Source organism: Mastacembelus armatus, chromosome 13, assembly GCF_900324485.2.
Source record: "Mastacembelus armatus chromosome 13, fMasArm1.2, whole genome shotgun sequence".
Classification (NCBI taxonomy): domain Eukaryota; kingdom Metazoa; phylum Chordata; class Actinopteri; order Synbranchiformes; family Mastacembelidae; genus Mastacembelus; species Mastacembelus armatus.
This window is the reverse complement of record NC_046645.1, coordinates 18,216,050-18,237,731: the sequence shown is the minus strand read 5'-3', so window position 1 is coordinate 18,237,731 and position 21,682 is coordinate 18,216,050. Positions and strand designations below refer to the sequence as shown.

At 39.7% G+C, this 21,682-nt stretch overlaps 1 protein-coding gene across 1 annotated transcript; it reads left to right on the top strand.

The window, feature by feature from the left end:
• The first annotated feature begins 1,296 nt into the window (after window positions 1–1,296).
• On the top strand, window positions 1,297–17,466 carry chrd (chordin). Its single transcript, XM_026312654.1, has 21 exons — window positions 1,297–1,698; window positions 3,546–3,649; window positions 3,830–3,956; window positions 5,671–5,823; window positions 6,051–6,168; window positions 6,461–6,548; window positions 7,537–7,678; window positions 7,936–8,073; window positions 8,473–8,555; window positions 10,107–10,254; window positions 11,641–11,747; window positions 12,280–12,559; window positions 12,663–12,904; window positions 13,044–13,157; window positions 13,905–14,096; window positions 14,262–14,355; window positions 14,512–14,568; window positions 14,655–14,758; window positions 14,995–15,258; window positions 16,201–16,294; window positions 16,495–17,466. Exons 1-21 carry the CDS (start codon window positions 1,557–1,559, stop codon window positions 16,548–16,550), a joined length of 2,847 nt encoding a protein of 948 aa, XP_026168439.1. The 5' UTR covers window positions 1,297–1,556; the 3' UTR covers window positions 16,551–17,466.
• The last annotated feature ends 4,216 nt before the right edge of the window (window positions 17,467–21,682 follow it).

Below are 21,682 nucleotides of genomic sequence, written 5' to 3'. Positions count from 1 at the left end.
CATGAATGTACACCTGAAAGGTCACATTAAAGTTTTAAAGGGGAAAAAAAGTTGCAGACTTCCCAGCATGCATTGTTTGAGTGTTTAAGCTCTACAGAGACTCATCATTTGGTAGTTTGAAACTTTCCTTTCTGTGTGCTTGCATGTTAAATTAAATCATGTCTGTTTTTTTTTCATAATAATGAAAACAATGCCAACCATGATGATGACTACTTTAAGACCCTGTACCTCATCCACTTAACCTTAAAATATAAGTCACCAGGAGCAGCCTCAAATCTCTTTGTTCTCAGTTTAGTTCATACTGGTTTCTGCAAGAAGAAAGAAACACAAAGGAAAAGCAACCAGTTTTATCAACTTAATTTAGGTATTCTTTACATTTTAAAATCACCTACTCAATTATTCAACCCAGGTTCAGTTGACTCACATGTTTAAGTCAGCAAGAGAACTTAGGCTTTGTTGATATACAACAAGCCTAGAGGACGATTTTTCACAAGGCTAGGACAAATTGAAACGGGCTGCCTTGAGGTATGCCAAATATTTTCATTTGTTTCTGTTAAGTCACTTAGGTCTGCAGCTCCAAACACACTTGAAAAAATAAATGGTGCAGCAGCAAATGCTCACACATTCCTTATTGTACATGATCTAAAGGTTTCCACTGTCATTCCAAAGGCATGCTGGTGTTCTTGTGCACTGGGACAACTGACTAAAAGGTGACATCCAGCAATATGAGCAGTGGAAATACAGAGTCTAAATGCATGTGGCATATGACAAACAATCACAGCAGAAAATAAATAAGGGCTCATTTGGACACACCACTACAATAATAACGCAATTTGTTTTTATCTTAGAGTGAATTAACAAACAAAATAAGATGTGATGATAACTAGCCATAAAACTAGACTATAAAAACAAAACTATGCAAAAAGCCACTTTATATAGTTCTGCAAAGGTTTAGCAACTTTCTTAGTAAATGCCACTCAGCATGTAGCCTACTTTTAAAATTAGTGATAAAAAAAGGAAAACTACGTCATATTTTGAAAACAAAGTTACATTAACACAAACATGCCTTCTTTCTGGTTCGGTAAAAACAGTATTAGAAAAGTTTTGGTACAAAATAAATCACAGACACTGGCTCGTTTCCATATCTTAAGCGTTAGTGAATTGACAGGGGTGTCGATTTCCCTTTCCATCGCCTACACCCACTTCCACCCCCACCCATTACCCCATCCCTCCCATCATCTTTCCCCCTCCTCCCTGCCGGTGGCTGCTTGAAGTTGTCAGGGAAGCAGGCTATAAAACAGAAAGGAACGGGGCGCTGAGGAGGTTGTTGGTGCTGAGGAAAGACATTCGGAAAACCTCTCCGCCGGAGTGAAAACCCGGATGATCCAAAACTGGGGACTTTCAAACTAGTGACAACGGACAAGGAGGAAACTTAGGCTGTGCTTTTGTTAGGGTGTGTAGTAGTCGCTCCAGATCTACAGTGTCTTCATAAAGTGCTGAATATCAAAGGTTTGAGGGAAATATTCTGTGCAGGGTCAGAAAGAGGGAGCTTTGGGATGCTGGTTTCCCGCGCGCTACGTTCCTTGCTGTGCGTACTGGGCTGCGCGTGGCTGCACACCGGAGCGGCCTCGCGGCTCAAGTCCCCTGCTCTGCCCATCCAGTCAGAGAGAGAACCGCTGCCCTCCAAAGGCTTGTCAGGTACGGGTTTCTTTTTTTCAAGCTGTCAAAAATGTTCTACCTCTAATTTAGCACATTATGTTAGGCTTCCTTAAATGTTACTATTAAGCCGAATTGCACCGAGCGTGTCCTTATTGTCACTCGTTATGATACAAACATGACGTGTGTGACATTTTTGGGCAAAGTCTGAAATACTTTAAATTGGTGGAATTTGTGACCATGTTTGGGGGGACCGGGCCTGGTTATGACCTCCACCTATTCCGAGTTCAAGCTGCTTGTAAACTGCCTGCGAAGGTGAAAAGGCTCAATATCCTGGTTGACCTAACATTTAAAAACAGTGTTCTTAACTTCCCTCACTCTCAGTGTAAGTTACATACCCAGTCCCCGTGACTTCCAGTGTCTTAAATGTTCTTCAGTGCTTGTGTTGCTTCATGAAATGAATCATAACCGCAGTGAATGCCATTTGATTCATGTGTGAAAGCCTCTGCACACAAAGCCTTTAGTGGTGTTTATAAGGTAACTACTCTGCTGTTCAAAACTGTGGGAACGCCACTTTAATCACCGCCTTAATATGTAATCCAGTGTGTTGGAAACTGTAATCAATCGACTTTCCATTACAAGCATTGGCTCCTCTAAGATTATTTATTTCAGCAGACACGGAAGTGGCAGGCAAAGCAAGCGGCTCACAGTTTGGCTCTCTTTAACCTGAGCGGACTGTTTAAAGTGTGTAGTCACTTTAATGAAAGAATAATGTGAACCAGGTTGGCTGCACTGAGCTGCGCTTGCCATCAGCTCGAGTGGAGTTGGCGAGGGGGTAACATCACGTTTGGTGTGTGTGTGTGTATGTTCACCACACGCACTGCTTACAGGCTCTCATCCAAACCAAAAATCACTATAATATCCCAGTTGTAACTCAGCATGACTAACACTCAATTATAATTGTAGTATAGTAATAACAACACTAAAAACTATTTTTGTCTCCTGTAAATTCAGCATACAGTGCAGTCCCTATATATTAGAACAGTGGTTCTTTTTCATGGCTCTATTCCAGCAAAATTGATTTTAAGTGAAACAGTGACTATAATGTTCTCACTTCCAACTTTCAGAGTGTTTGCATCCACACCGAGTATTTAGAGATTTAGCCTCTTTTTTTATATTTTGGAGTTTCTGTTTAAAAATTGCTCCAGTTTCTACATGGTCCAGCTGATGTGGCTGTAAACACAAAAATGCTTGCAATTGCTGAAGTAGAACACAAAAACAACATTATCATATTGTGTATCGCATTAACTGTAACGATATTTTTGGAGGTTATCCTAACCCGGATACACTTTAGAACATTTATTACATATTATTGATGCTTGCTTAATGAAAAGACAGTGTTTGGCAAACATCACTTTGTATTTCTGGGAATCTTTCAGTGGAAAATTGAGTGTCTTCCATGCTTGCACATGGATCATTTAGATGAGACAGGATGGAAGATTGAGTCCTAAAGCTCATGAGGCATCCAGGAAGTTTCATTCCGCCTCCAACATGCCTGGGCAGTGAGCTATGCAAGATCTATTTGTTGTAAAATCTGAAAATTGGTACAATAGTTGGTTTGTTATCCTAAGGTCTGGAGCACTTTTTTTCTGAAGTGCTCAAGTGTTCTGAAGTATCAGGAACTCTGTGTAATCCAGTTCATATTTTAAAATGCCCTAAATTATTAGTTCTTAACTTCTCATTAAAAGCACAAACTTCATATGTAACCATGTAATTTGACTTACTTTCAATACTACCTCTGGTTTGGAGAAAGCCAGAATTGTGATCACAACTACCTGTTGTTTCACCCTGAACACAGCCATGTATAATCAGCAGTGTTTGTTTTACAGGATGCTCATTTGGGGGTCGATTCTATTCTCTGGAAGACACATGGCATCCAGATTTGGGGGAGCCCTTTGGTGTCATGCACTGTGTCCAGTGCCACTGCGAACCTGTAAGTTTTAATGTCTCAGTGTAACTTCTCTCCCCATATTTCACCTGGATTCAGTATCTGCCCAAGAGCAGGTTGAACTGAATTTGTAAACAGCTCTTGACCCAGAAAGGCAGACTTTTTTAAGTGCGTGTTTTAAGATGAATATTTGGTGAGGGACTAATATGTCTGTTTCTCTGGCAGCAAAAGAATCGTCGTGGCAAGGTATTTGGGAAGGTGAACTGTAAGAACATCAAGCAGGACTGTCCAGACCCAGACTGCGATGAGCCAATTCTACTGCCAGGGCATTGCTGTAAAACCTGCCCTAAAGGTAATCATCCAGTTGGCCTAAACTCACCATCTGCTGTGCTACAGTGTTAAAGAATATAACCAAGCACAGTTTCAATCAGTGTGAAAACCTCATGGGAAAAAGTGAAAATGAATGTCTTTCTCCTTCGCTACTGTAATGGTCCCATTCCTACAGTTTTTGTTGTTCTTTGCTTGAATCACACCTTGCTCTTTCCTCTTCTTTTCCCACCGCTCCACCTCCATTTTCCCAGCTGCACTCCCAGATCTTTAGTTTTTTTTCCTCCTTGCTCAGCCAGTTAGTCTTCAGAGCAGCTGTTGGGTACAATGAGCAGGTCAATTGATTTTCCATTCAGCCGCATCGAGTTGACATTTTCTAGCTAACCAGCCACAGTTAAGAGCACCACCCATTTATTTAGCCACATTACCGCCTCCCTTGCCTACACACTGCTGCACACACACAATTCCTTATTAGAGAATTAGAGCTCCCCTGCACACAGTCACACACAGGGTGGGTCTTCAAGCTGTGCTGTTATTCAGCAGATTGGGTGTTTTTTTTTTCTCTGCCATGTGTGTCTGGTAATGGAATGGAAAGTAAAGGTAAAGTGCTGTGGGGACAACACTGTGCTCTGTGTGTGTCAAGAATTGGATAGTCCTATGACTGTGTATGTTGTGGTTAAGATTTAAGAAAAAGGTTGAGTGTGTTTGTCTTAGCTTTGGCTAGTATGTTTGTGTAAGTGATGGAAAATGTGTGTGTGTTTGTAATAACTAGTGCACCTGAGGATACACTTTTGCTAAGCAGGGAGAAGCGAGGGTGACACTACCCAGAAGTCCTCTACCATGCACAGAGGAGCAGAGCAGTGAAGGAGTGAGAGTGCAATGATGAGATTTGAGATGTGTGAGTGGTGTACGTATGCATGTGTGATTCAGACACAAAGAAAGAAAGCAGACAGTTCAGCTTGGCTCCTCAGAAGACAACCATTGAGCAATTTTGTGGTTTTCTTTCTCAGGATCAGGTGTGTGTGTCTGTATTTGGCTGAATGAGCACTGCTGCATGTGTCACTGTGTATGTTCATGTGTGTGTGGGAACCTGTCTACACATTACATCAGCACAGCACACAGCAGTTTGTGTGAAACAGCAGGCCATTGTCGGGGCTGCACGCCAATGTCACTTCCAATTCTCACTAAACCATTTAGCTGCCTCAGACTACCCTGGTTGGCCTAGAGAGAAATAGAGAGAAATAATCAGGGAGGACAGAGAGAATAAATTTTGCCTTCGGCACTGGATTGAAATTGGTGTCTGACATCTCCCAGTTTCTACTCTTTATTCTGGATTTTTTACCTGTCTTGTCAAACCTTTCCAAATCCTTATGTTCACATATTTCACACTCCTTATTCATATTCAAAAACATAATTACGGGGACTAAAATTGGACAACCAGTGCTTATTTCTCATCTGTGTGCGAGATTTTAGAGAGTGTTGTAGCACAATATGTTTGCCTTCACATGGTTTTCCTGCCAGGCAGACACTAAAAGCCTTTATTTAAAAACAGTCTAACATTACTGCTAATAGTGCTACTTCCAGAAATTTGAAAAAAAAAAAGTTAAAAGTTAGGTTAAATAGATTAGGACCAGTCTGTAAGATACATCTATAATATTTGCATTACTATTTCATTAATCATTTAAAGTAAGCTTCACATGTTCAGCAGATATCTTATTTGTTTTCTTTTCCTTCTGCAGATGACAATGACAAGAAGCAGACAGTGTCTGTGCTGGATGCCTTTGAGTATTTTCATGAGAAGAGCAAAGAGAAGGAGGATGACCTCCACAAATCTTACAACGACAGATCCTACCTGAGCTCAGAGGACATGGGCCCCGGGGAGAGTCGCACTGGTGAGAAAAAAAGCACTGACATTTGTGTTGCACGTAAACATAAGTGCAAGAAATTTTCAAGCTTGGAAAATATGAGTTGCACATTAATCAAAGAGTCTGTTTTCAGGACTTCACACTAACGCCACATACATGCACAGGGTATTTAAAGGCACCATGAACTGCTGTGATGACTGTTGGCATCTGGTTTTAAGTACATATCTTACCCTGTCTTCTCTCTCCCCATGCAGACTTTGTAACAGTGTTGACAGGGATGACAGACTCATGGCTGCCTAGCTCCGGTGGCGTTGCCAGAGCTCGCTTCTCTCTCACCAGAACCAGTCTGGCCTTCTCCATCACATACCAGAGGTAAAACACAGTGTGTCACAGCAGAAATGTCTGCTCCTCCTTTGTCTCTTAAAGGTGGCACTGTCCTTTTTATATAATCAGTTACAGTAAATCACTGCTCATGCTAACTTACTGGCATAACCTGCTTTTTATCCTAAACTAATTGCTAACTTAAATAGTCTGTAGTTTAGACCATAATTTTGGTTTAGCAGTCATCATTAAGGAGGTGAAAAATAATTATTTATTAGTTATTCATATGAAAATACAATAGATAATATCTTTTTACACTAAATTTTTGACTCTCATTTTCTAGAATGAGCCGACCCGGTAAAATAGTCTTCCTCGATTCAGATGGGAACACTGCTTTTGAGTACAGGGTCCCCAAGGGACAGTCAGACATGGTAAGTCATCTCATAAATTGAAAATAATCTCTGCTCTTTCTTCCGTTCTTGCTGTTTTTGTTCTAGATGCATGTGTGTCTGTGTATTTCCTGAAAGAGAGAGACAAAAATTAAGTAATGGCAGGATGAACGCACTCACTCCATGATTGTATGCACAAACTTTTGACTTTTTCACTCATAACTCACTCTGCAATAATAAACAATAAACAAACTCACATACACACTGACCCTTCCCTTCTGCTTTACTGCCTTGGTATAAACATCATAAAAACAGTCTGATTACAGTAAACAGTCAAAGGTAACATCAGTAAGAAACCACAATCAATTCAGAGTTGTACAACAGTTAGTTTAATAAAAGGCCAATATTGTCCTGATTAATCAGTAAACCCATATGTTGGTGTAACAGCAGTACCCATGCATGCAAGTCCGCATACTCCCTAAAGTCTCACTTTATCTCTACACATCATTTCCTGCCAAAATACACACATCTCATTCGATTTCAGATTCCAACATTCTGTTCAGTGAAGCGGGAGCCCCCTAAATACGGGTCCCAGAAATTGGCCTATTATTATTTTTAGATAAATTTCAGTGTCAAACACCAGAGGACCCTAGAGAAAACACACCGCACTAGAGAGAAACTTTGGGAAAAAGAAAATTTTTCACATGTTACATCACTGGGGGACAGAGCACCACTAATTAAAATGGAGATTACCCCTGAACTCTGAGTTATGAGGCGCCGGCACACAGCCACATTTCTTCCATCTGCTCTCAGGGAGAAGTGGTGGTTTTATGTTGAAGTTTTGCAGTCTGGGACTAAGAGCACAATCACATGGTTTGATGCATTTAGCAGATGTGTGTGTGTTGTCTTTTTTGTCTATATGTGTGTTCACCAGCAAAAGAAATGTGAACATGTTTAGAGAATTTAGCCCAGGTATGGTATGAAACTATCTATTATGAAAATATTCACCTTTGTGTTTGTGTGTGATTAGATCTGTGGCGTATGGAAGAACTTGGCTAAGCCCTTAATGCGACAGCTACAGTCTGAGCAGATGCGTATCAGAATGACCACATTGACGAACAGACGAGAAGAAGTGGAGGGAAAGATCATCAAACATAGAGCGCTGTTTGCTGGTACGTGTTGGATATTACAGCATGTTAATCATATGTTGTAATGTTCCTTTACACATGTGTATGCATTTGTGTTGTCATGCATAATAGCCTCAATATTTATAAGCAATATTTACAGCTGAATTGCATATGCTATTGTGTAATTTTATAAATAATACTGAAAAAAGGTTGGGCTTAGTTTACTGAGAAGTATTTGTATAGAAGCCCTGTACAAGAATAAGTATACTCAGTATGATAATGTGAATGTGTCTTATGTACAGAGACATTTAGTTCAACGCTGACATCCAAAGAAGAGAATTCAGGGATGGGAGGAATCGCCATGTTGACCCTAAGTGACACAGAGAACAACCTTCACTTCATCCTCATCCTGCAAGGCCTCATCAAACATAAAGACAAAGGTGAGACTGGGAAGAGATAAATGCTAATGGTGAATGGGAATATGGTGATAATGACATGGAGAGAAACTACTTTGCACATAAAGACACAGTGAGAGTTCAAAGGACTGGGATACATCATTAGGGTCACAAGGTTGATAGATTAACACTGATGAGCAGAAGACTTTGATTTCTCTAACAATCACGAAATTTGCATTCCTCTTCCAAGGCTGCAGGCTGAGAAAGAGGAAAAATAAGAGCTAAAAACAAAACCATTGAGACCAGGATGGTCTCGGATCTATTCAATCCATATGTTTCTATAAATTGCACAGTCAATCATTAAACTTTCTTAAATTATTTAAACTTAAAGTTTGTGATATTGACAGTACACTTTAATGAGGAAAACTGTTTCGCTTTCCACAGAGCCCGTTTTGGTGCCTATCCGAGTTCATCTTGTATACCGCCAACATATCCTGAGAGAGATCCTAGCCAACATCACCTCCCATGTAAGTAATAATGCATTTACCAGTCTACAGTTTGCTCAACATGGACTTTTAAACAATTGCTCCACAAGTAATGTAAGTGGGAGGTGTGGGAAAGTGGGTTCTGGGGCAGACAAAGAATTAAAGGGTGACTGAAGGAGGAGTGTTGTTGTTTGTTCGAACCATATGACCCAGCAACATGCTCACACTCCATCCTCCCTCCCCTCAGAGTCAGATGTGGTTTGGTCACCACATTCTAGTGCTGCTGTCCTCATCGCTCTGTTCACAGCTAACCACTCTGGGACATGACAAGAGAGATGAGGAAGAGTTAAGGGAAAGCAAGAGAAGAGAGAAAGTGTTTGATAGGAGCATTTGAAGCAGACAGATTTGAGCGAGGGATGAGAGACACAGGAAAGTGGGGAGGGAGGATGGACTGTGTATGCACTCCTGTGTGCACACTCACACATGTCAGTGGTTAGTGGTCTGTGGGTTGAGATGGATGTAGGGAGGAAGGAGGGAGGAGGAGGAGCGATAAAAGGCGGGTCTGTTTTTAATCCTGCCAGGAATTGCGTGGAAGGCTGATGCGCCACTTCCAACTCTAGCAGTGAGAGAGCTGGTAAAAAATATGTGAAAAGTACAAGTGGAGCAACATCATCCTTCAAAGTGTCCACCAAGATACTGAAACCTAAAGCGCTGACTCGTCGTAAGTCTAGCTGAGTAATAGAGGAATATAAATAAGCTAGCATACATCACGTTTAGCTGAAAGTTGATTCTTTTAAATTTGTGAAGTCATTTTTTACACGACCTGTAATCCTGACAGTATAACTGCTCTACATGATTTACACAAGAACCAAATTTATCCTTCTACACCTTATTTCCCTCTCATTATTATATCTATTCATTTTCCCAAATATAAGACAGCCTTTCTCTGTCCAGCCCCTGCTGTCTTCCCACTCTGTTTTGGCTGCTCGCTGTGTGGATTTATAGTACATCTATATTTATATTGAACTGAAGCCCAGAGGTCATAAAAGTTACATTTCTTCAACACGCTCGTACATCTGTCTTTTTAATTCAACATTTCTCAGTGTCTTGTCCAGTCTGTCTGCTTGAATTTAAAATTCTCTCCTCTCTCAGTATGAAACATATTAAGGAAATGTAATCCATATTTTTGTCCATGGTTTAAGTGCGCACTTGTGTGCAGGGTTTTTTAAAATCATGTGTTTTTATGTAACAGCACTTCATCTTTATGGTTTGTGACTTTGCAATGTCTTTGTAATTGCTAAATTAGTCTTATCTTGAGGAAATCTGTCATGAAATGGGTGTTTCTCTCAGTCCTCATTGTTTAGTATAAACTGAAGTGAAAAGTTATTTTAAATTTCAAACAAATCACCAGTCTGGTCTGTGTCCAAATAAATTGGGGTTTAGTTAGTCTGGTAACATGCTAGTTTTGCACACCATGCCAACAAGATCTTAACGGTATAATGTGGCATGTTGATTTGTATACTGCATTTGTTTGCAGTGGAATATTATTTGCTTGCACACCCACATGTAACGTCTAACAATTTCAATCTGCAGGATCCAGACTTTGCAGAGGTGCTGACAGACCTGAACAGCCGCGAACTGTTCTGGTTGTCTCGTGGTCAGCTGGAGATTGCTGTGGCAACCGAGGGTCAGGATCCTCGGCAAATCTCTGGCTTCATCACTGGCAGGAAATCTTGTGACAGTAAGTGTCCCTGCTATCGAGCACAGCACAGCTATTTAACTCTGCATGCTTCTTCCCTGCTGATTATTCCAGCAAAGTGGTATTCAACACTGTAGCTGCAACAAAACATGAGGTTACTAAGAATGTGTTTTTTGTTGTAGTTGGTTTGTGCTAGTCCATCTGTGGCTGTTTTTTGTCATCCTCCTCTCTAAATACTTCATCTCCATCCTTTCAAGTCTTATCGCTCGGGGAAAAACCATGTTTATAAACTTTATGTTTGAGTTGGTGGCCCACCAAGACTGTGTGTGTGTGTGTGTTTGTGTGTGTGTGTGTGTGTGTGTGTTTGTGTATGTGTGAGAGACAGACAGAAAGACAGTTTTCAGGAATGCTGTGGACAGCCCAATCATCTGAAACCGTTAAAACATGCTCACATGGTCATTTTCATGGTACGCCTACTTGAACACTGAACAACAGGAAAATTAAAGATCAAGGTGTCCAGCACTTTGAAATATTTTGAAAGGCACTTTTAGTGTTCAACACCCAGAGTCATACACGCAAGCATGCAAATGTGCATGGAGATGATTTTTTTTGGTAAAACTTTTACACACGCTCAAACACCAGTGCTGCCAAGGTCACAGTCTGCTGGACCTGCCAATCCATGCCGGTGTTCCAGTGCTGTGATTAACAGCTTGACGTTATATGTGAAGAATTCAGACCCAACACGCTCCTTTCCCTCTCACCCTCTTTTCTCTCCTTCTTCTCTTCCCTGCTCTCCTTCTCTCAGTCCTTCTTCCTCTCCCTCCCTGGCTTGATTTCATCTGTTGTTGTCCTCTTTGTGTATCTTTGGCATTCCTGATCTCCATTTTTTTCTGTCTTCATGTCATTTTTAAAACATTTTGTCTGTACTTTTCTCATTCTTCTGTATTGCTCATTCCCTCCTGCCTGCTTAGCTCAGTCTTGTTAGGCCTCCTGCATTCAACAATGGTTACCTCATTGCAAGGCTTAACCTTGGGTGGGTTTTGTGTGTGTGCCAGACACTGCAACGACATGTATGTTTATACAATTACACAAGCAGACATGCCGCTTGATTAGTGGTACAATTGAATCTGTCCCCTTAATGACTCCTTCTCAGTGGCATGATGACATCATGGTTAGGTGCCTTGAATGTATGTGTATCTGCAAAATGTGAGGGACTGTAATGTTCCCCCTTTTCTTTCTCCTCCTTTAACCAACCAGCAAATTTTGACATGACAGAAGTCATTGCCTCATATTGCATGCAGTGAAGCTCTACTATGGTTTAAGGAAGGGAACCTGAAAGGGGAAAAGCGATATTTTAGATAAGTAATATGAACAGGAATGTGCTCCAAAGTGGATTTTTGAAATTAATCTGTCTCGGGTGTGTCTCAGCTATTCAGAGCGTGATGTCCAGTGGTGATGCATTGACCCCAGGGAAGACTGGAGGCGTGGGCTCTGCTATCTTCAACCTTCATGATAATGGCACGCTGGATTACCAGGTAAGGATTTATTCACTGCTTGGAGTGAGATTGATGTTCAGTACTTTTTATGATTAGTTATGCATGCATTTCTGTACATGAGCAAAAGACTGTTTGATCAAAACTGACATGTTTACAGTACTTTGTGGCAAAAGATCATCTTACCTATTACTGACATGTTTATTTGAGTCGACAGTACTAAAATATTTGTAATGGTGTGAAGGAAAGATGTCCTTGACTAACTATACCAACTCTTCTACCAAAAAACTGTATATCATCCATCTTACACTAAGTAATTTTCTCATTTTACTGGTGTCAAATTATTATGATGTCAGCTCAAATCAAACCAGAGGAAACCTAACTAATCACTAAATTTCTCCTTCACACATATTTCAACCTAGAAAATGTTCCACTTGCAATTATAATTCATGTCCAATGTATCACCACATACACAGTAGGCCTATATCTCTGCAAAATGAAACTCAAATATTTAGGTACAAATTAGTAAAAACCAATTTCTGAGTAGAGGTGCACTTTTGCTCTTTGCCCCCAGGTTCAGGTTGCAGGTCTCACCAGTGACATGGTTGGCCTCACTATCGAGTTGAAGCCAAAGCGGCGTAACAAGCGCTCTGTGCTATATGACCTTATGCCAGAGTACAACAAAGCCACAGGCCGGGCAGTGGGCAGCTGGAGTCGTCTGGAGGCCCGACACATCCACATGCTGCTGCAGAATGAACTTTTTATCAATGTGGCCACGGCACACAGCCAGGACGGGGAACTGAGGGGGCAGATCAAGGCTCTGCTCTACAGCGGCTTGGAGGCACCTAGACATGGTATGGATCACTGGAAGCAGGACGTAAAATGATTTCACTAATGCACTGTATATATAAAATTTATAAATTCAACCTAACTTTAACTGTTGTCTTTCTCCTCCAGAGTTGCCCACTCCTCTTGCTGGCCACTTTGTGTCTCCCCTAGTAAGAACTGGTGCTTCAGGTCATGCCTGGGTGTCAGTAGACAAAAACTGTCACCTGCATTATGAGATTGTTGTTGCGGGGCTCAGCAAGACTGATGACCTCACTGTTAACGCCCACCTCCAGGGATTGGCTGAGATTGGAGAGATTGATGACACCAGCACTGCACACAAACAGCTCCTGACTGGCTTCTATGGATCACAGGTACGTCAGACACACTGTAAAAACAGACACAAATAAAGGCAAGTAAATACACATATTTACACAAATAAATAAAATACATCATACATAATCACATTCACGTATTTTTTCTCTTCTCTCTTCCTCCTCCTCTCTACTCTAGGCTCAGGGAGTGTTAAAGGACATAAGTCATGAATTACTACAACACCTGGACCAAGGCACCGCCTTCATCCAGGTCAGCACTAAGCTGAACCCCCGAGGAGAAATACGAGGATGGGTATGTAAAAAAAAAAAAATCAGCAGACTTATAAGTACTACAATTTGATATAGAATTTTTTTAAATGGCTTAGATTTTTGTTACTCATTGGGTTTGAGGCAGTTTCACCTTGTTTAATAGAACAAAAATGTTTGTCTTTAAACCTTCACATTTTAATGAACCATAGCAGAACCTGGTCATAACATGGAGATCAGATTTGAAGAACATGTATTTGTTGTGAAAAGGGTGTAAAGATACATTAAAACATGGTGGATTAGCAATACCAGTAGAGCAAAGTACCAGAGTCTATGTGTGTCTGTGTGATCCCTTCGTGCTCACTAGCCAACTCAAACACACTTTCACTGGAAGGTGCAGTCTGCCTGGAGAACCTTTACTGGAAAGTAAAACTTTTAATAGGGTTCAGAAGCACACACAAACACAGGCCACAGTTGGCCACTGTTTGTAGCGTTGCAGCTGTAGTGGTTGAGGAGTTCTTTACACTGCCTGCACTAACAAAGACTACAAAGAGTCCAGCTGTTAATAGAAAACATGTCCAGCAAATAAACAGCCATCTGTTTTCAGAGCACAGAAATACTCCATTTAAGAACAATTAACAAGTCAGTGTGATTCTAGTCAGGTGTGGTGAGCAAATCTCTTCTGTCCTAACTTCTATTTTTTTACTTTGCCTCTCTTTCACCCACCCTTTATCTACCTCCTTGTCCTGTATTTCCCCCCCACGTCCATCTGTCTCTTCCTTTCGCTCTCCAGGTCCATGTGCCAAACAACTGTAAGCTCGGGACCAATGGGGATGTGGAGGAAGCTGAGTTTGATGATTTCTTTGTGACAGACCCAGAAGAGCTGAAGAAAGACCCCCATATGTGCTTTTTTGAGAACCAGCACCATGCTCATGGCTCCCGCTGGACGCCTAACTACGACACATGTTTCTCTTGCAGCTGCCAGGTAAAGACAACAAACACAAAGGCTCTTTTGTGGTTAAGTCAACAAAGATGAATGTTTGGGAAGTAAAATGGAAAAGCATTTTAGAGAAGCTGGAAAATAAATTTGATTGCAGTCTTTTGGAAGTACATGTCGACCTTAATTCTCGTCATCTTTCTACTTTGGTAGAAGCGAACAGTTATCTGTGATCCTGTCATCTGCCCGACACTGACCTGCTCTCAGACCATTCAGCCTGAGGACAAGTGCTGCCCTATCTGTGATGGTGAGCTAACTGTGTTTTATAGTGGTTATGCTGAACTGAATTTGAGTTTCTTGGGTATGTTTTTGCTTTGGGTGAAGTCCCAAGAGCTCCCCAGAGCAATCATAAAGTTGAAGACTAATTCTGTTTTTATGTCTCCATTTCCTTTTTCCTTTACAGAAAGGAAGGAATCCAAGGACATGAAAGCTCTAGAGAGGGTGGAAGAAAATCCTGAAGGTAGGTTCCACTACCCACTCCTTTATTTATTTATTTACCGTTTATCTCTTCATTTAACCTTTTGCCCACTTTTCTTTCTCTCTCAGGTTGTTACTTTGAAGGAGACCAGAAGATGCATGCCCCTGGAACCACATGGCATCCCTTTGTACCTCCCTTCGGCTACATTAAATGTGCTGTCTGCACTTGCAAGGTAAATATACACCAATAAACCCACTCACATCTGGCTGGATTTACTTTCCAAAAGCCCTTAATGGATCATTTATCTTGTATTAGACTCCAGTGCAACAGAGGCATACATAAATTTCTCATCAGTTCTTTCTTAGGGAATGTTCAGACATTTCAACTATTTATGTGGAAAAGCAATAAGTCAGCTGTATTTTGTGTATAGAAAAAGTAATTGCTGCTAACTTTGCCTTTTATTCACAGGGATCTACAGGTGAGGTACACTGTGAGAAGGTGACGTGTCCAGTGCTGACCTGCAGTCATCCAGTGAGACGTAATCCCTCTGACTGCTGTAAGGAGTGTCCAGAGGAGGACAAGACTCCAGTAGGCCTGGAGCACAGCGACATGATGCAAGCAGATGGCCCAAGGCACTGCAAATTTGGCAAGAACTATTATCAGAACAGTGACAACTGGCATCCCTGGGTACCACTGGTGGGGGAGATGAAGTGCATCACCTGCTGGTGTGATGTAAGTGTTGTGTTGCTCATCATGAAAACTATTTGAAAGTAGCTTATTAAAAATCAAATCATTACAGTTACTAACTACAGTTATGTTTTGTGAAAGAACACAGTTTTTTCATGTATAAAATCACAGTTCACAGAGAGTTTAAACTTAATTCTTATATTACACAATTAAAGTGCTTTGATAATTATGATCCAAACCAACACAAACTTAATTTTAGTAGTTTGGTTACTTGTACTTGTGTGCATGGAGTCTCATTAATTTAATTAAAACTGCTCTTATTATTATTTATATGACATCAATATATAATAAGATATATTAATGAAATCACAGAGACTTATCGCTTGAATCTGAAGTCTTATCATCACTTTCATCAACATGTTATCCAGATGCAGCAGGCAGATATTCTCAACAAAAAAAAAAAGCTAAAAAAAAAAAAAAAATCACCCATGGCTTCCTTGTTGAAGATAGGAAAGTATTCAGCAGCTAGACCGCCAAATATTTTTCTCAGGTGTCAGTGGAAACTGAATCACCCAGGAGAATATAGGACTTAGATTTAGTAGACATGATTTATATTTCCATTCTATATTTCCTGGCTGTGATAATAGCCAAAAGTTTGCTAAACTTTATGTTGAGCAGCTCCAAAAATTCAGTGACTGCAGGTAAAATATAATTAAAAAAAACAAGAACAAAGAAAAATTGTATTACTAGCTTCTGTACAATTGAGCAGATTCAAGTATGCAGTCTAACAAAATATCAGACTGTACTTCCTCACATTTTGACATTCCTGTTAAGGTGAAAGGAACTCTGTGCTTTGGGTTTTATCCTAAGTGTAGTCCTGAGTGTTTTTCTTGCATCACACTATGATAAGCATTCTTGTCATTCTTGTCTATTGCACCTACATTTGCCTCTTTTCACTAATTTTCCACCCGCTTTTATTCTCCACAGCATGGTGTGACGAAGTGTCAGAGGAAGCAATGTCCAATGCTGACCTGCTCCAACATCACCCGCAGAGAAGGCTCATGCTGTCCTGAATGTATTGGTGAGCAATTAATACAAAATAAAAATGGAGGGAGCTGCTAACATGGGTTTTTGCATCTGTACATGAAAAAATGTAAAGTTTTTATTTGAAGTTATTAAATATTGTACATAATATTAGTATCAAACCTCCATAAAATCTAATACACAGATCCTGCTACATAGGTCCTAATTATATATTTCTGTTTTCCATATATTCTATAGAGGAAGACGATCTGATGATCAAATCTCCAGACAAAAGACGAACTTGGAGACACTGAGCTGTGGAGACCCACTCAAAAAAATCTAATCTTACCCTCCTTCTCTCAAATGGATCCAAACCCAGAGCTGTGCACTGGGTTCTTCCCTCCCCGCTTACCCTACACCCACCCTGTTATCAGCTTCAGGATTGTAACGAACAGAGAAGGGCAGAGACAGAGGAATAATAAATTGAAAACAGACTCATTAAGTGAAGGGATGAAACTATGAAGAGGACCAACCAGACTTTACAAACCTTCTGCATTTTGTGCCTTGTCTTTTTTGCTGGAAGTTCTTTTTTGGTCTGTTTGTGCAAAGCACCTCAACAGGAGAAAAGGTATATACGTAGCTATGTAACACAGCTGTTCAACTGGAGTCTTTGGCTGATGATGTTGAAGGAAGTCTAGCTGGATTTTAAATATTGGTAAGAATGTGTAATTTGTGTTTCAATTACAGGGAAAGTGTTGCTCAAATTTGTGTGAATGTGCGTGCGTGCGTGCGTGTGTGTGTGTATGTATACGACTGAACAGCAGTATAGAAACACAGTAAACTCACTGGGTGGCAAGGGGGGTTCAAAAGCTGTAAAACACCACAGAGAAAACCTGGAAAGTGTGTTGTTGTCCATCATTTCAGCAGGTCTGTAAATTTCATTAGTTTTAATAATATAGTTCCACTCATTCACACAGGCATCGGCATCAGTTCTGTTTTCAGCTTGAAACTCACCTCTTTGACCTTGTTGGTATTTCAGTGTAGCACCCCATAAACCTGAGCTTAGTCCTTTTGATCTCATTGCTCTCCTGCTTTGGTTGTTTCTATTTCTGTTTCAAATTAAGTAATATTTTTGGATTTTTTTTTGCGTTGTTTATGAATATGAAGCTGGTTTGTATTTTGTATTTATTGAATGGTGTGGAGACAAAATAAAAAAGATGTTTGTTGGTAGAGAATGCCTGTGGGTTTGTTTTGGATGTGCACACTAACCAGCTTCCCCTTAAAAGTCCTGCCCTCATTCCTTTTTTGCATTTATATCTTTGTCTTTAATCTTGAGTCCTTGGGATTTTAACTTTCCCACTGTGCGTTTTTCCTTTCTTTCATTTTCTGTTTCACTTTTCTCACAGTTTTTCATATATGGAGCTGTGATTACAGAGAGATGACAAGCCAGACTGACCCAACTTAATCCTTTGCTTTTTCTTTCTATTTCTCTTAGACTCTTTATCAATTACACTTGTCATCTGTCATCTGTATCTTTATCCTCTGGTGCTTCTTTCCTTTGTCCCCTTTAATTTCCTGTTGTCATTTCCTTGCTTCATCTCTTTTTTTACAGTGCGTTTCATTTCCTTTCGATCATTTTTTCCTTGTATCTCATGTCATTTATTTCTCTTTTGCCCTTTTTCCCCCAATCCCCTTATTCTCATTTTATTACACCATTTACCTTTTCCTTTCCTTGCTTTTTACTCCTTCCTATCCTTGTCTGATTTCCACCTCAGACAGTCACCACATACGCACACTCAGACACACATGTACAAGCAGTGTGTAGACAGACCGAAACATAAACACATATTCACAGATGTACACATGTACAAACTCCTGGATCAGGAACACACACATTGCCAAAGGCCAAGCAGAATTCTTTCCAAAACACACATAAACTCATAAATCTGTTACTGCACTCTGCTGGCTAAATCACTTCATTACAGTAAAGGTGTCAACTCCATAGTTGACAACACTTCAGACTGCACCTGTTGACCTCCCCAGGGCACAGGCCAGTGTGTGAAGAGATGTTTGTGTGTGTGTGTGTGTGTGTGTGTGTGTGTGTATACTGAAGGCATGTTGGAAAGTCATCCTGAGGCCAGCTGTGAGATGTGTAGGGGGAGGGCATCAGAGCCTGTAGAGGTCAAAGGTTAAGTATTCTTCATTGTGTCCTGCTGCAGCCAGTAAAGAAGCATGTAGAGTATATCAGCCTGAGCCTGCACATATATTCGCTTTCCAGTTTAGATTTTAGTCTAATACAATAAATAGTTTTTCATTCAGTGAAGTGCTAAATCAGCTTTGATCATCCGGAAACATGTAGTTTGTGTTGCTGTTGAACTGTACTGCATTATGCAGAGACGTGTTGCTCCCATTTAGCCTTCCAAATTAGCATGCTAATATTTGCATATTAAAGCTAAGCATAATTACAGCTAGCTTAAGGCTTATTTAAATTCATCTACTGTATCTTTTTGTGTTTCACTGCTGCCTTCCTTTTCTTCTCATTTCCTTGTGACAATGAACAGGTCAATTTATTTACATCCAGCTGGGTCATACGAAGCTACCTAAAGTAACCACGTCTATTTAGCCCCTGTGCTTCAGTTTAGCTTGGCTTCCCACAAATTTTCAAACTGCTCTTTCTTTCAAGTAGAGAACATGTCCATCCTTTGATAGCTTAAAACAAGTGGGAGGTATAGATTAGATTTGCTGAACCTTAAAGGCCCTCTCGTTCTCATTTTTATAAAGCTAACTTCGGAACCGTATGGTACAATGCCAAATATCTTACATGCTAAACATCCACATGAAAGCCTTGTCACTGTGAGCATGATAGTATACAGTGATTAGCAACAAATGTATCAAGACACCAAGTTTTCTGCATATTTAAAATTTTAAAATTACGTTTTGTGAGCTGGAACAAAGTTACCAATGATGTTATAAGAATGAAGTGGTGGATGGTGTAAGTCAACATGTTGACAAAACAGTTTGTGAAAACAGGTGTTACAGTCATCAGGTCTCCTTTATCAAGCTAAACCAACAATTGTCCACCCTCCCCAACAATTCTCTCACACACACACACACACACACACACACACACACACACACACACACACATACTCCTCTTTACATGAAATTCATCAAACAATGACTATTTTGCATAATGTGATTACATTTTTATTTTTATTTTTATTTTATTTGTCTCTGTATGCAACAATTTTTCCAGTTTCTTTTAATATCATTATGTTTTTATTGTGTAAGTAACATAGCCTGCATATATATATAATACATGTACTTACACATAAAATTTGGTAATAAATAAAATTTGAATAAACAGTACTAGCTTTTGATATAACCAGCAGTACTGCAGGATACACACTCCAATAAAATACCCATGGCTACTAGGTCTAAAAAAACTCTCCCATTATATTCTTGTCAAAAACTATAACTGGTTGATAGAATAGTCTTTGATAAATGTTGATATTTATTAACTACTCAATAATATGCAAAGTTTACTATAATTATTCATATTTTATTACTGCTGCCCGCTGCTGTGAACAACTGAGAGGATATATAGTGTTTAACTGACCAAATATTTGCATGGGGTCTGTGCACCATCATGAAATAATTCCCCAGGCTTGTGCCACTGTCGAATCAACAGTCCCATTGGGTCCATAATGAACAGTTTATTCACATGGTCACTCAGTTCACAGTTTTCATGCAGTGGCAGGTAAACACCTTGCTTTAGGGCAGCGTGGCATCAAAGCCTTGTGGAAAAAACAGGCAAGCCTTGAAACTCCTTAGGCATCACAAACCACATCCATCTGGGAACACATCGAGAAAAGGTTGCACAAAAACTGTTCTATCATATCAAAACATTTTTGACTGTAACTGTCTTGAAAATTCACTTTCAAACCTTAGACTTTCCATTCACAGGTAATTGGTGGCTAGATTCTCATCTCAGGTGGCCTCTGGGTGAGATTTATGTGCTCCACATACTCTGATGTATCTCTAGTTATTTTAGCCAGCCTGTCAGAGGTACCTGCTCTGCTCTTTTCTTCTTCTTTTGTAGTGTATTTTTACTAACTAACATTAACGTTCATTGCTGTTTTCTTTCTCATGAAAAAGTTAAAATGTGTAATTGTGCAGTCCATTTTAATTGCTAGAATGTCACCTTTGAAATCCTGCTTCCATTTTAACGCCATTATTTCTCATATTTACATGCAAATGTTGATGCAGGTTGAGTTCAATTCAGTGAATCCAATATTCCTCACCTTGTATGCAACATTTCCTTTTTTTCTGTGCAAAGGAGTTCCTCTCGTAAAACTTTAATGCAAAAGGGCAAAATCATTACCTCAGGTTTCCCAGTGTCTCTGCAGAACAGATGAATCTGCCATTGTACTTTTTTATCAGTGATAGAGATAATTTAATTTAATTTAATTTAAATTTACTTATTAAAAGGTTTTATATCATTCAACAAGTTGCCAGGTTTTGACAAGGAATGAAATGCATGAAATAAAAAAGACAACATTTCAAGTCCAGATGCAGTTTGCTATCTAAAGTTTATAGCTGCTGTTGATAGTTATGCTAAACTAAACAAAGCTTGAAAATAGTTTCTTGATCAACCTCCACATTAAATTTGAAATTACATTAGCTAACATTTTACACTGTAGCAGACATGAGAGCCTCTGTTTTGTCTCATTGATGCGTTTCATTATGATTAGTTAGCATTACAACTAAATGGTGCTAACTGAAATAACCTGTAGGCAAAATGTTGTTACAATTTGATTTTATTCACTCATATGGACTACAGTCCCTGTGGTCCATCCCAGTTTGAGTTGAAATTCACTGTGTTTGAGACCATATGGAATAAATTATTATGAGATGTTTCCTGAAAAATGGGCCATTTGTTTATCAAATGATGTATAACTACTGGGAAGTAATCATAAACACATCAGAAGATAATATTGTATGTTTGTTTTCTGCTATTGTGAATTGCATTGATTTTAGTCACTTTCTGTCTATAGAGCTGAACCATTTATCACTTGGAGCTTGGAGCTTTTATTGATTTACATGATTTATATTATGTGTAGGGAAGAGACACTGGTGGTGATTAATTTAGATGGAACAGTAAATGTATTGCAAGTGTGTCACCTGTTGAGAATTACTACGCTGCACATTTCATATATACCCAGCTATACTATATAAACTATTTAAAATGTCTGACAAATTAATTTATTACATCTGTTTGTTTGTCTAATGTCCCCAGAGACCAGAGGCAGTGGTCAAGAATTACTACAGTACAAATTCAGCTTACTGAATGTTACTTTGACATCTCTAATTAAAGTCTGAATAAATAGGCAAATACATTTTTTTCAAGTCCCTAATTGTCACAACTAAGGTTCAGGGTCAGGGA